Source organism: Natrix helvetica, assembly GCF_964273705.1.
Source record: "Natrix helvetica genome assembly, chromosome: 14".
In the NCBI taxonomy this organism is placed as follows: Eukaryota; Metazoa; Chordata; class Lepidosauria; order Squamata; family Natricidae; genus Natrix; species Natrix helvetica.
The window spans coordinates 6,777,444-6,791,958 of NC_138564.1; the positions used below are offsets into that span (position 1 = coordinate 6,777,444).

Genomic DNA, 14,515 nt, shown 5'->3' on the forward strand with positions numbered 1-14,515 from the left:
GGTAAAAAAAAAAAAAACCTCCACCCAATAAACACCCGATAAATAAATGGAACGCAGCAGCTCTCTCCTGACGGCGTAATGTAGTAGATTAATAAAGTGCTGCGCAACTCAAATCTTTTAGTTGGATAGCTTGGTATTGTTTAAAGAAGCACGCAAAAAGGATAGATTAATGCAAATTTGTATTGAAGAATTAAATTCCTATAATATTGTTTATTGTTTAAAGAAGCACGCAAAAAGGATAGATTAATACAAATTTGTATTGAAGAATTAAATTCCTATAATATACATTGAGCAATGGCATGGTCTTTCTCCCTCTCCCTCTCTCTCCTTCCCTCTCTCCCTTCTTCTCCGCTCTCCCTCCCTCTTTTCTTCTTCTCTCTCCCTCTTCTCTCTCTCTTCTCTCCTTCCCTCTTCTCCCCCCTCTCACTCTTCTCTCCCCTCTCCCCTTTTCTCTCCTTCTTCTTCCCCCTCTCTTATTCTTCTCTCCCTTGTCCCCCCTTCTTTCACTCTTTCCTCTCTTCTCTCCCTCTTCTCCTTCCCTCCCTTCCTCTCTCCCTCTTCTCCCCCATCTCCCTCCCTCTCTCCCTCTTCTCTTTCCCTCTCTCCCTATTCTCCCCCTCTCTCTTTCTTTTCTCTCTTCTTCTTCCCCCCTCCCTCCCTCTCTTCTCTCTTCTCTCCTTCTCTCCCTCTTCTCCCCCTCATTCTTCTCTCCCTCCCTCTTCTTCCCCCATTCCCCCTTTTCTCTCTCTTCTCTCCCTCTTCTCCCTCCCTTCCTCTCTCATCCCACTTCTCTCCCTCATCTCCCCCATCTCCCTTCCTCCCTCTTCCTCCCCCTCTCTCCCTTCCTCTTGTTTCTTTCTTTCTTTCTTTTTTTTTGGCAACTACAATTTATTTTTGCCTGGAAAATAAGTTTTTAGCTACTTGGGAAGAAAAAAGAAAGAAAGAAAGAAGCAGTCCAGACTGAGTGAGTTTCCGTTTTAATCCGAAGGATGTCAGTTATATCTACTTCTGCTAACTGCAGCCAAAGTGGGAGGCCCAAGTTATTTCAAGAACCAGCTTCCGCAGTAGACGTTCGAAGCTCATCAGAAGAGCTGCTCTGTGCAAATTTTGGTAGCCCGGAGTGGGGATTTTGGCTGTAGCAGCCCTGAAATTTTGGTCCCCTCTCCCTGGTAGGCCTATGACACACCGTGAAAGGCATACACCTGTGTCTGTGTATGTTTGCATACTGAGGACTCTCAGGTTTTAGATTTTGCTAAATTTCAATACCTTCCTTTTCCCGTTGTATGTTATTGCCGCAAACAGATGGCCTTCCTGCTATGGCACTTGCTATTTTTATTCCTCGGTTAATTCAGATTTTGAATTCTCTGTGCTTATTTTCTTTCTTTCTTTCTTTTTTTTAAAAAAGAAATCTTTAGCTCTGTTTAAAAGTTCCTGGGAGTAAAAGCAGACTCAGATAATGCTCTAAGAGCAGTTGCCATGTGCTTTGGGCAACTTCAAAACAATGCAGTGCTAAATATCACATAGCCATCCGTTTTAATATCGCTGGGAAACATCTCCATGGGCAGAGAGTAACCAAAGAACATATGGAGCAGTATGCAATCCTTTGAGAGCGGAATCTTTTAATTTTACATTCACTAAATCTAAAATTGCGGGGTCCTTGGTGGTCTCGAAGCTTAGTTGTTTTCTTGAAGACGTTTCATGACCCAACTAGGTAATATCATCAGTACTAGGAGGAGGAGGAGGAGGAGAGAATTATGGAGTCCTTGGTGCTCTCTGAGTTTGGTTGTTTTCTTGAAGACGTTTCATGACCCAACTAAGTAATATCATCCGTGCTAGAAGGGAGGAGGAGGACTGTGAGGTCTTTAGTGCCCTCAGAGCTTGGTTGTTTTCTTGCAGATGTTTCATTACCCAACTAAGTAACACAATCAGTACTAGAAGGGAGTGGGGTTTGATCTCTGTTTATAATACAAGTGGCTTTCCCTGTCAGTGTTGGTGAGAGTATTCTTGGTGAGGCTATCGCTTACCGTTAGCTTGTTTGTCTGAGTTTGTAGTTCCCTGATTGGGGTATGGTTTACTTCTTGGTTATATTATACAGCAAGTGCTTTAGATAAACCGAGGGCAAACCCCACTCCTTTCTAGCCCTGATGATGTTACCGAGTTGGGTACCCAAACGTCTGCAAGAAAACAGCTAACTTCGGAGACCACCAAGCTCTCCACAATTATGTTGTTTTATAGGTAAAGGTTTCCCTTGCACATATGTGCTAGTCATTCTTGACTCTAGGGGGCGCTGCTCATCTCCATTTCAAAACCCAAGAGCCAGCGCTGTCCAAAGACGTCTCCGTGGTCATGTGGCCGGCATGACTAAATGCCGAAGGTGCACAGAACGCTGTTACCTCCCCACCAAAGGTGGTTCCTATTTTTCTCCTTGCATTTTTTACGTGCTTTCGAACTGTAGGTTGGCAGAAGCTGGGACAAGTCACGGGAGCTCACTCCGTGACGCAGCGCTAGGGATTCGAACCGCCGAACTGCCATCCTTTCTATTTAAAACAAAATTTTATTGGTTTTTTAAAAAAATATTCAAGGAAAGGGGTAATGGATGAAGTACAAATTTTGATAGTTACATTATGCAGGAAATGGCCCTCCCCCCATTCTCATAACTTTCATTTACTAATACATTAGTTTGTTATTACTTAATACTATTTTGTCAGCATATAAACTTTTATCTTAAACTAGTTTCAATCGTTTTATATCACACAGATTTTCAAGTTCATTTTTGTGATCTGAGTTTTCTCAATGTTGCCTCTTCTCCCCCCCCCCCCCCCGGCAGAGCTCCGGCACCTCCCATGTCCTGTATGTCTGGTGTCAAACTGCCATCCTTTCTGATCAAATAGCTCAGCGTCTATGAGCCACCACGTCAGTTTTACCGTGCTTTTTTACCTCTTGTGCAAACCAAGCTGACAGATCATAAAAACCTTAATCCCAATGCATATAAATAAGTTGCGAAAGGCAGGCGACCTTGAGCCATCCAGCAAATGAAGATCTCTCTTTAAAAGCCGGACAGGTGAGGGAGATACTGGCCCTGTGTTTTCTTTCATCGGCCTGCAAACATGGCCCCCACCTCCTTTCAATCACTTAAGCTCCCTTGCTCCCTGACATGTCTTCTGTTGATAGTAATTTTGCACCCCTTAGTCTCTGGGTATTTGCCACCATCCCTGGAGAACATACTGATGGCTTAAAGTAGGATCATTTCCTTCTTGATGGACAGCTGGCACCTGTGGGGGTTTTAATAGCCTGTCCGCTGAAGGCCTTGTCAGGAGGTACCGCAGGAGGTGTGAGCTACTGCCCTACAACTGAGGCATTGGCAAAGGAGGGAAGAAGGTCTGTTGGGAGATCAGTGAATAGCTAAGGGAGAGGGAGAGGGAGGGAGAGAGAATGAGAGAGATAGAAGAGAGACAGACAGACATGCGAGAGAGAAAGAGAAAGACAGGAGGGAGAGGGAATGAGAGAGAGAGAGAGAAAGGAGAGACAGACAGACATGAGAGAGAGAGAGAGAGAGAAAGACGAGAGAGAGAATGATAAAGAAAATGAGAGAGATAGAGAAAGAAAGGAGAGACAGATAGGAGAGAAAGAGAAAAAGACAGGAGAGAGAGAATGAGAGAGAAAACGATAGAGAGAGAAAATGAGAAAGTGAGAGAGTGAAAAGAGAGACAGGTAGACATGTGTGAGAGAGAAAGACAGGAGAGAGAGATGAGAGACATCAGAGAGAGAGAGAGACAGGAGAGAGACAGAAAAAAAGAAAGACAAGAGACAGGTGTGTGTGAGAGAGAGAATGAGAGAGAAAGTGACAGAAAAAGGGAGAAAAGAGAGACAGACAGACATGAGAGAGAGAAAAAGACAGGAGAGATAGAGATGAGAGATGTCAGAGAGAGAGAGAGGAGAGAGACAGAAAAGAGAGAAAGATGAGAGACAGGTGTGTGTGTGAGAGAGAGAGAGAGAATGAGAGAGAGAGAATGTGAGAAAAAGAAATGAGAGAGAAAGTGAGAGAGAGAAAGTGAGAGAAAAGAGAGACAGACATGAGAGAGAGAGAAAAAGACAGGAGAGAGAGATGAGAGACAGAGAGAGAGAAAAAAGAGAAAGACAGACAGGTGTGTGTGTGTGAGAGAGAGAGAGAGAGAGAGAAAGAGAGAGAGAAAGAGAGAAGGGGGGGTTGGAAGGACAGATGGAAAACCCGGAGCCTTGATAGTTGTAGGATGCCAAGCCCAGTCATCAGGACTACAGTGTGTCCTTTAGAATCAGAAGACAAAGAGATCTCCAGGTCAGTGGTGGGTTCTGGATCCCGTTGCAACCGGTACGTCCTCCCCACAAACAGATGCGGGGCGCACACGCATCATACCTTCCAGCGACGGCTCCGTAAGCCTCCGCAATGCTCCACCTGCTTGGTGGAGCATCGCGCAGGGGCTGTACTTGCCATGCATGTGCACGGAAGCGCCAAAGGCTTTAAAGGACAGGTAAGGAGCTCAGGCAGGTAGGCGGGCCCTCCGGAGCATCGTACCGGAATGGTACCCGGTGCTCCGGGCAGGCTCCGGTACAACTGTACCGGAGCGTACCGGCTGAAACCCACCACTGCTCCAGATCCTTTGGAAGAAGGTTGTGGAAAGATCTCCTTAACAGTGCAAATCCACCCACCCCGGGATTGAATCACTGGTGCTCAAATCTCGCCACAGTACTCTTGGCGATCGTTCCAGCTGTCGCTTCCCTTCCCAAAGTCTCTCGGATGGGAATACATGAGTTATTGATGATGAAGCAATTTTGACGGATTTATGTAGTGCCATCTCCTGAGTAGCTTCTAATTGAAGGCAGACAGTTATTGATTTATGCTGGCGTTTTGCGTTCAATTTAACACTTATTTCATAGATATTTTGTTCGGTTTCTGGATCCCCAGGGAGGTTTTGTTGTTGAAACGTGCTAAGCCAATGATGGCAAATCTTTTTGTCCTTGCGTGCTGAAAACATGCGCAACTGCAGGCGTGCACCCATAATGCAATGTGCATGCAACACTCCCCCGTGTGCCCAACATGCACCTTGCGCATGCGTGCACTCCCCCCATGCTCCCCCGTGCATGCACACACGAACCCTCTGTGATTTCCCCACCCCCACACATGTGCACGCAACCTCCGTGTGTGTCTCCCGCATGAGTCCCGCTCCCTGCGTATGCACGGCAGAGACCCGAAAACCAGCTAGCCGGTGGGAGGCACGCACACATGCATAGGTTCCAATCACAGTGCCAGGCTGATAATATGGAATAATTAATTAAATTATTTTTTTTTGCAAATTGGACATTCCTATAAAGCTAAATAAATACAATTTTAAAAAGCCAAGGTGGTTGGGTCAACTGAATTCCCAAAGGGCCGCTTGGAGTTGAGTTCACAGTAGGGAATGCTGCCATTTTAACCTCTCTGAAGTCCCACCCTTAGAGGCTTCCTTTGGCCTCTAATCTATATGTATAAAAGTGAAATACCACTCATACATCATCGCGAAAACTCCAGAACCATAAAGGCTACAATCTTGAAATTTGGCCCATATGTTCCTCTTGGCTTCTAGGTGCTCACTAAGAAAAAAGTTGTCAAAATGACCATCAGATCATTAGTATTTCTTATGCAATAAATTAACATGGTCTCATACTAAGGAGTTAGACATTCTACTCCCCCTCCCCACCTGAAAAGAATTCTGTTCCAACTACCACTTGGGCATGGGCGTGGCCAGTGTGTGACTCATCCGGCCTGTGGACTGGGAATTTAGACATTCTACTCTCCCTCTCCTCACCTGAAAAACACTCTGATGCTAAGGACTTAGACTGAGGGAGAGAAGGGGATAAGATAGGAGAGGCCTCTGCGGGGCAAGCCTGAGGGAGAGAAAGGGATAGGAGAGGATCAGTGCAGCCAGCTTGAGGGAGAGAAGGGGAGAGGGAGAGGATCAATGGGGCAAGCCTGAGGGGGAGAAGGGAGGCCGATGGTAACTACTCATTAATTTTCAAGCTGTGTGTCAATTTATCAAGCCTGATCACATAGTTTCACGGGTATCCAGCTAGTAGTGTTATAACGCATGCCTAAAATCCACAAGAAGTGAAGCTGTGCTTTAGCACGTGTTTCCAAACACACAAGCAATCCCATCAACGGTTGCATGTTATTGCAGTGAAAAATAAATAATGGTCACGAATGTAGGCCTCCAGTCAGGTTATATTATATATATATGCTGTCTATTCCTGATCTGCGTTGAAGGTTGTGACCCTGAGACGGACTCGTGCCGCTGTAGATATTAGGTCAGGTGAGCATATCCATTTCAAGGACTTTCAGATTGCAAACTGGGTGAAAGTTAACTCAAACAAGAGCTTTATTGTCTTCATGGTACGAAACCTTGAATTGAGACTGCTGGCGAGCCTTCTCTTTTTTTAAAAAAAACACACTTTTGTTATGGTTTATTTATTTATTTATGAAATTTATTTTTGCTCCGGGCGGCGCAGAAAACGACTTTTTTTTTTTTGCATCAAAAGTTGGTCGGTTAACGGGCTTTCTTTCTTTTTCTTTTTTTAATTGAGGCCTCTTGCAAATTGAGATTCTACAACTTTTTGCTTTTACACCGCAATATGTACGAACCATTTCTATAACAATAAGGTAAAAGGTAAAGGATCCCCCTCAAGCATACATGTTAGTTGTTCCTGACTCTAGGGGGTGGTGCTCATCTCCATTTCAAAGCCGAAGAGCCAGCGCTGTCCGAAGACGCCTCCGTGGTCATGTGGCTGGCATGACTCAATGCAAAAGGCGCACAAAACGCTGTCACCTCCCCACCAAAGGTGGCGCCTATTTTTCTACTTGCCTTTTTTTAAAATGCTTTTGAACTGCTAGGTTGGCAGAAGCTGGGAACTCACTCCATTACGCAGCGCTAGGGATTCACACCACTGAACTGCCGACCTTCTGATTGACAAGCTCAGCATCTTAGCCACTGAGCCACGGTGTCCCTTCTATAACAATAAACCTAATTGCCTAATTAACAAAATTAATCAATGTTCCCTCCCCCCCCTTCTTGTAAACACAAAATCCGGAAGCAATTTCAAACTGGAGACAAAACCCTCTCTTTTTCTTTTCCTCTTTTTTTTTTTACTTTTCCATGCTTTTTTTTCTCTTCGTATTTTATACTTTGATAAGCTAAAATAGTTTTAAATAGTTTTTAAATAAAAAAGTTTTAATTGGCAAAATGCGATGGCTCAGTGCCTAAGACGCTGAGCTTGTCGATCAGAAAGGTCGGCAGTTCAGCGGTTTGAATCCCTGGCGCCGCATAACAGACTGAGCTCCTGTGACTCGTCCCAGCTTCTGCCAACCTAGCAAGTTCGAAAGCACGTAAAAAAAGTGCAAGTAGAAAAATAGGAACCGCCTTTGGTGGGAAGGGAACAGCGTTCCGTGCGCCTTCAGCGTTGAGTCATGGCGGCCACATGACCACGGAGACGTCTTCGGACAGCGCTGGCTCTTTGGCTTTGAAACGGAGATGAGCACCGCCCACTAGAGTCGGGGATGATTAGCGCATATGTAAGGGGAACCTTTACCTTATTTTATGCTTCGATAAACTAATAAAAAAGTTTTAATTGGAATATTGAGATTCAAATTATCCCAGATGAACCCAAAAACCTTGGGGTTTTTTTGTTTTTTTTGGGGGGGGGGGGTTGAACCATTTTTGGTTAATGAGAATTTTCAGATCTTGTTTTGTATTGGATCCTTGCAAGCTTCAGTCCTGAACTTTTCACTGGTTTATCACAACAAGAAGCATCTGTCTCTTTACGCTACAATTTTGACAGGGCTTCTAAGAGAACACAGCCCTAAGTGGCTCTGGATTTTATCAGCCAATGGATGTTGTGGGACGTTTAAAGTTTAAAAAACAAAACCCAGAAAGGAAACACGTGGCCATCTTAGAAAGGAATTGTAAAGTGGGGGTTAGGAAAAGCAACGATTTCCTTCGCAGTCGCCCTAAATGAGATCGATCGCAGGGCTTCGATTTGGGGGTCAAAGCTGGGATTTTGCCATTTGGATTTGAATTGCATCTCGGCTCCGTGGTGGGAGGCGAGATTGAGTCCTTGAAGTCAAGGGGGCTACAAGCTGGGAGGTTTCCATCTAGAAGCTGTTCATTTTGGAGCCAAACCGGAAATGATATTGCAGAAGCTTTCTTGGTGCCTTGGTGTTCTGATCGAGCTTCCTGAGACAGTAAAAATCACACGCTTAGTCCCCAAAAACCCTTTTTTATTTAAACAGCTGTGAACTATGTTCATTCACAGCCCGTAATGATTCACAAAAAGTCTGTGAAAAGTCCGACAGAAGTCTGCCACAGTCTTTCAGGGTAAGGCTGATAAGCACCCACCTTTATCTCCCTTGAAGCGCTGCCAGAGACCTAATTGCCAATTAGTTTTGCAAGGCCAAATGGAGCACAGAGTCAAACGGAGCTTCTCAGAGTTTGAACTGACCAGAATGAACAAAATGCTTCCTGCAAAGGCTCACGTCCGTTTGCTCCTCTTTTACGTCTTCCCCACAGTATTTGTTTCTAGAGAGTAAGTCGTTTGCGTACCAAGTTTGGTTGTAATTGCTCAAGGCGTTCCAGAGTTATGCTGGAAGACACCCACACACCCACACACCCACACATTTTTATATATATAGTTTTTTTTAAGGCAGTCATGTCACTCTGCGGACAGATGTTTTATTTTGGCTTTGGAGCAAATTAACAGCTTGCAAGAAAATCAAATGTCACCGATTTACACAGAGGAAACAAGAGCTTTGCCGCACAAAGGAAAATTAAACAGCCCTCTGGTGTTGATCCAGCGCAGCTTTCTCCACACACAATAATCTTGCTACTTAAAATTAGAGAAAGAATGGGAGACAAACACAGGGTAGCGCAGCCATTATGGGGGCATTTATACCGCTCCTGGTTTTTGCTTGGCGCAGGCCAACCCGTGCAGAGCCAAGGCAGCTGGCTTTCAGTTTGCCTCCTCCAGTGTCTCCGGAGGCTGAATAGAGACATCACCGTTGCCACCAAGTTAAAAAGGCTTCACTGAACATATAATGCACTGGTTTTATTTTTATTTTTTTTTAATAAAATGCCTACAGCGTTTTATACTTCCTACCATTGTTATCTTCTCCCTAGGGAAGGTTCTCCTGTTTTATAGATAAGAAAAACGATGTTTCTCTGTATGATTTTGGTGTGTGTGTGTGCGTGTGTGTGTGTGTGTGTGTGTGTGTGAGAGAGAGAGAGAGAGAGAGAGAGAGAGAGAGAGAGAGAGAGAGAGAGAGAGAGAGCGCTTCATAGGGGAATAACTGAAGAAAACTGCAGGGATTTCTCCAGGCAGTCTCATAAGAATCGGACATCACTGAATGCAAGAAAACAAACGGAGGAAGTTTAGAAGAGCAGACAGACCACGGTGTTAAATTCAAAGAGTCTTAGGTTTGAATTGCAGGGAGAGTACCACAGGACGGCGAGAAAAAAAAAGATTACAGATCATGCAGAACATCTCACTTTGGCTTCTGATCACCTCTGAAGAAGATCTGCTAGTCAATGTTAGAAAAGCTCTCTTGTGCCTACATAAAGATTCCAGACTAATTCCCTGTTTGACCCCTCCTCCTGATTGAGACCGTTGCTCTCCAACAGAAATATAAAGGCAAAGGTTCCCCTCGCACATATGTGCTAGTCGTTCCCGACTCTAGGGGGCGGTGCTCATCTCCGTTTCAAAGCCGAAGAGCCAGGGCTGTCTGAAGATGTCTCCGTGGTCATGTGGCCAGCATGATCAAAGCGCATGGAACGCCGTTACCTTCCCACCAAAGGTGGTTCCTATTTTTCTACTTTCTACACATTTTTTACGTGCTTTCGAACTGCTAGGTTGGCAGAAGCTGGGACAAGTAACGGGAGCTCACTCCGTTACGCGGCACTAGGGATTCGAAGCACCGACCTGCTGACCTTCTGATCGACAAGCTCAGTGTCTTAGCCACTCAGCCACTGCAGTGTGTGTGTTTGTGTGTGTCTAATCTAGTATTTTGCACAAGGTTGTACACCAGTGTGAAATCCTAAATAAAGGGTCCATTTCCATAGTTCTGCAGTTCCCATCCATATGCTTTTCTCCTCCTGATTGATTACCTCTGGGCATGTGAGACAAACTCAGCGTAAAAGAACATATATTTCTCCAGGAGCTAAATTAGGGTGGAGGAAAAAGAAACATACTGTATTTGTGCTGGGAATCCGCTAACTAGATTGGAAGGGGGAAGATGTCAAGCAAGGCCCTAGCTTAGAGTCCTTGCATAGCTGGAAGTGCATAAGGTTGACTTCCCCCATGAGCTATGAAGCCTTATCTGGTTAGTCCCCATGGGAAGTCAAGCATCTGGGCACATAATATAGGTGTAAAACAATAAAGTTGATTACTTTTGCTATTTACGAGCTGTTTGGTTGCTTCTTTCTGGCAAATTGTTTCTATTTCATACGCCTTCCCATTTCTCTTAACTTCAGTTGTGCTGTGGAGGAGGGGAGGAAATTCTTCTTTGAATGACACCTGTTGCAAATTATCAAGAAAATAGGATGATAGGAAAAGTCCATATTACTCATCAGCTCTGCAGCGGCCTGCGGAGTTGGCAGCAGATTCGAACAGTGGGGAGGTTGAGGAGGAGCATGGGCCAGTCCTGGAGTCTGGGGAAGGCTCTGACGAGGGCTCTGCGCCAGAGGCAGAGAGGGGATTAGGGCCATTTGATAGTTAGATGCTGCCTCCAGAATCTGACATCAGTGGCAGAGGAACAGGGGGAGCTTGTTCCCAGTGCGCGCATGCGCAGAGCTGTCAAAAGACAGGAACATTTAAGGGAAAAGGGGTGACTTGGGAGTAAGGCTTGGAGGTGATTGGCCCCTCCCATAAAACATAAAAGAGGAGCAAAAGTGGGCGTGAGCCTTTGCAGGAAGCAATTTTGTTCATTCTGGTCGGTTCAAACTCTGAGAAGTCCGTTTGACTCTGTGCTCCGCTTGGCCTTGCAAAACTAATTGGCAATTAGATCTCTGGCAGCCTCCAGAGTCTGACATCAGTGAGGCAGAGGAACAGCTGGAGCCTGTTCCCAGTGTGCACATGCGCAGAGCTGCCAGAAGGCAAGTACAAATAAGAAAGCAGAGTCGACTTGGGAGTAAAGCCGCACCTTGGAGGCTCCTCCCATAGGAAACAAAAGAGGAGCGAACGGGGAGGGGGCTTTTGCAGGAAAAAATCATTCCTTCTGTCATTTCAAGAGTGGAAAGTTCTGTTTGTGACTATAAGAGACTCTTTGCCAAGTGGTGCCTTGTCCTGTGTTTGGAAACTAGTTATCTGGCAGCTCTCCAAGCGAGATAAGGTTCGTGTGGATAAATATTCCTCTGAAAGACTGTTTGCTAAGCCTGGCTGACTTGCTGAATGAAAGGAATTCACAGTCGTGTAACATAAAAGAGGTTTTGCCAGGACCAAGACTCTGCTTCACGCTTCTTTTTTTTTATTAAAGGTTTTGACAAATTTTACAAATATTACCCCTTCCCCTTCCCACCCTCTGACCCTCCATCCCCCCAACCTCCCAGGGGAAAATACAGGGTATAAACATTTAACAATCATACGCTAACATAAGCTAACTGATTTTGACATCCTACCTCCTCTTGTGCTTTGATTCCCCTTTTGTTAAGCTAACTTTAGGTAAATTGTAACATTCTTTGTGCCTTCACTCATAAGCTAACAGAAATTTCCTAGTCCGATATTTATTTTGAATATAGTCAATCCATCTTCTCCATTCCAACTTATATTTCTCATCGGAATGGTCCTTCAAATATGCTGTAATTTTAGCCATCTCTGCTAGATTTACTACTTTTAGCGTCCATTCTTGAATAGTAGGCAATTCTTCCCTCTTCCAGTACTGCGCCACCAACAATCTTGCTGCCGTCGTTAAGTTCAAAATCAAATTAGTCTCTATAACTGTGCAGTCTGTAATTATACTTAACAAAAACAGCTGGGTGGTGAACTTTATCCTTTTTTTAAAGTATATTTTGAATAACCCACCATATTTTTATCCAAAATGCTTTGACTTTTTTTGCAAGTCCACTATATATGGCAATATGTCTGCTTCACGCTTCTTAAGGAAGCCTGGGTCAAAACACTTACAACAGAATTCCTTAACGTCGACGGCTGTTGGGCGAATGGGTCAACGTTAACATATTTTTTTCCCCTTTTCTGATTTCGCCTCTTGTACAGAAGGACATGTCACTGAAGCCTCAGGAGAGAAAGGAAAAATGGGAGCGACACCCTGTAAAGAAATTTCGGGAAAGTGAACATTGCGTCTCGGCTGAACCCAGCGAAAACGGGAACAGTAACGATGCTGGAAGTTCGGGGAGAGAAACGGATCGAGGGAAGGAGAGAGTGAAAAAGAAAATTCCGTTGAAGGTCCAGAAGCAGGTAGGATGGAAAGATGACCATCTGTCTTTAGCCACGGAGGTTGTCCTTTGGGAAGCTTTCTTTCTTTCTTTCTTTCTTTCTTTCTTTCTTTCTTTCTTTCTTTCTTTCTTTCTTTCTTTCTTTCTCTCTCTCTCTCTCTCTCTCTCTCTTCTTTCTTTCTTTCTCTCTTTCTCTCTCTTTCTTTCTTTCTTTCTTTCTTTCTTTCTTTCTTTCCTTCTTTCCTTGTCAAGCATGTACAAGGCAACAAGTATGGGTATGAACATAGACATGAACAAAGGAAGTAAATACAGATAAATGGGGACAATAGGACAGGGACTGGTTTGCTTACGCACGCCCCCTTTACGGACCTTTTAGGAATGGGGTGAGGTCCACGGTAGACAGTTTGAGACGGAGGCTGTGAGAGTTTGAGGCTGTAAGAATGGAGAGAATTCCAGGCGTCGACCACTCTGTGGCTGAAGTCATATTTTCTGCAATTGAGTTTGGAGCGGTTTCCCTTCCGTTTGTATCAATTGTTTGCCTGTGGGTTATTGTGGTTGAAGCTGAAGAAATCATTGACAGGCAAGACGTTGTAGCAAGACAAGTTTGTGTACTTTGCTTAGATCAGACTGTAGGCGGCACGATTCCAGATTGTCCTCCAAGCCCAAAAATCTCAAGCCTGGAAAAATTTGTTTTGCTTTGATTCGATTCGATCACTCTTTCCCAACCTTGGCAACTTTGAAGATATGTGGACTTCAACTCCCAGAATTCCCCAGCCAGACATGGTTGTGTACCATGGATGGTGGATCTTCTCTGGGTGAAACTCGTGGCAAGGGTCGGTGACTTCGAAACCCCCAAATTTGGAGTCCCCCAAGATGGTATCTTTCGTTCCGTGGCAACCTCAAGGCTTTAGGATGATGGATGACAAAGTAGAAGATTGCCAAAAAAAAAAAAAAAACATCTGGGCATTGGGAACTAATTTTATTGAAGAGCTTTGTATACCAAATTGCTTCCGAAGATGTAAATTGAAACTCAGGTTCTTGCAGGCTTCACACAACCTATGACTTTCTTGGGGGAATTTATGTCGCAAGTTGCTTTTGAACCACCAAACTTTGTCGGGGGGGGGGGGGCAGAATGAGACCTGAGAGGCTTCCCTCAACCTGCTCCCTCCTACTTTTAAAATTTAGAGACCCCGTCTGAAAATTGAGCATCTCGTGGGCGGGGGGGGGGGAGCCAACCAACCAGTTCCTCTCCTTGGTTTTCCATGCCAAATTTGTGCCAGGAAACCTTTCCATATACTAACAAGCTTATAGGTAATCTGTGGAACTGCTTCTTGTGCAAATAGAATAGAAGAAGAAGGTTGTGATGCCCTGATACAATTAGTACACACACACACAAGCACACACACACACACACACATGAATTCAAAACTTGGCGAGATGTGTCTAACCGCTCACAGTCCAGCCTACACATCTGAACCAAGAGAGCCAGCTGCATTTGCCTTGACTTGCACTAACAGGTTGGTTCAAGGTGAAGATGGTGGGGGAGGGGGGGGAGAGAGAAAATGAGAGAGTGAGAGACAGAGAGAGACAGACATACAGACAGAGAGACAGACAGAGAGAGAGAGACAAAGAGAGAGGGAGGGAGCTGGGTTTGCTGTGATGTTGTTTGCCAGGCTATTGATCACTCTGAGTCACTCATCTGGGATGGTCTGAAGGGGCGATCTGGCGCTCCTTTCATCATGAACTCAAGAGTTCCAGGGACATCACATCAGTGAATGGGGAAGGGATGAATGGGGAAAGGAAGGGAAAATGGGGAAGAGAAGGAATGGAAGGAATAATGGGGAAAGGAAGGGATGAATTGGGAAGGGAAGGGATGAATGGGGAAGGGAAAATGGGGAAGGGAAGGGATGAATGGGGAAAGGAAGGGATGAATTGGGAACGGAAGGGATGAATGGGGAAGGGATGAATGGGGAAAGGAAGGGATGAATTGGGAAGGGACGGGATAATGGGGAAGGGATAATGGGGAAAGGAAGGGATGAATGGGGAAGGGAAAATGGGGAAGGGAAGGG

The 14,515-nt window shown here is 45.0% G+C and overlaps 1 protein-coding gene across 10 annotated transcripts in view; it reads left to right on the top strand.

Annotated features, from left to right (window-relative positions):
• Positions 1-14,515, top strand: part of FBRSL1 (fibrosin like 1) — a 554,269-nt gene that overhangs the window by 130,365 nt on the left and 409,389 nt on the right. For all 10 annotated transcript variants that reach the window (XM_081966852.1, XM_081966855.1, XM_081966858.1 and 7 more), the window contains exon 2: positions 12,268-12,468. In XM_081966852.1, the coding sequence (XP_081822978.1) occupies positions 12,268-12,468 (201 nt within the window). The remainder of the gene's footprint in view (positions 1-12,267; positions 12,469-14,515) is intronic.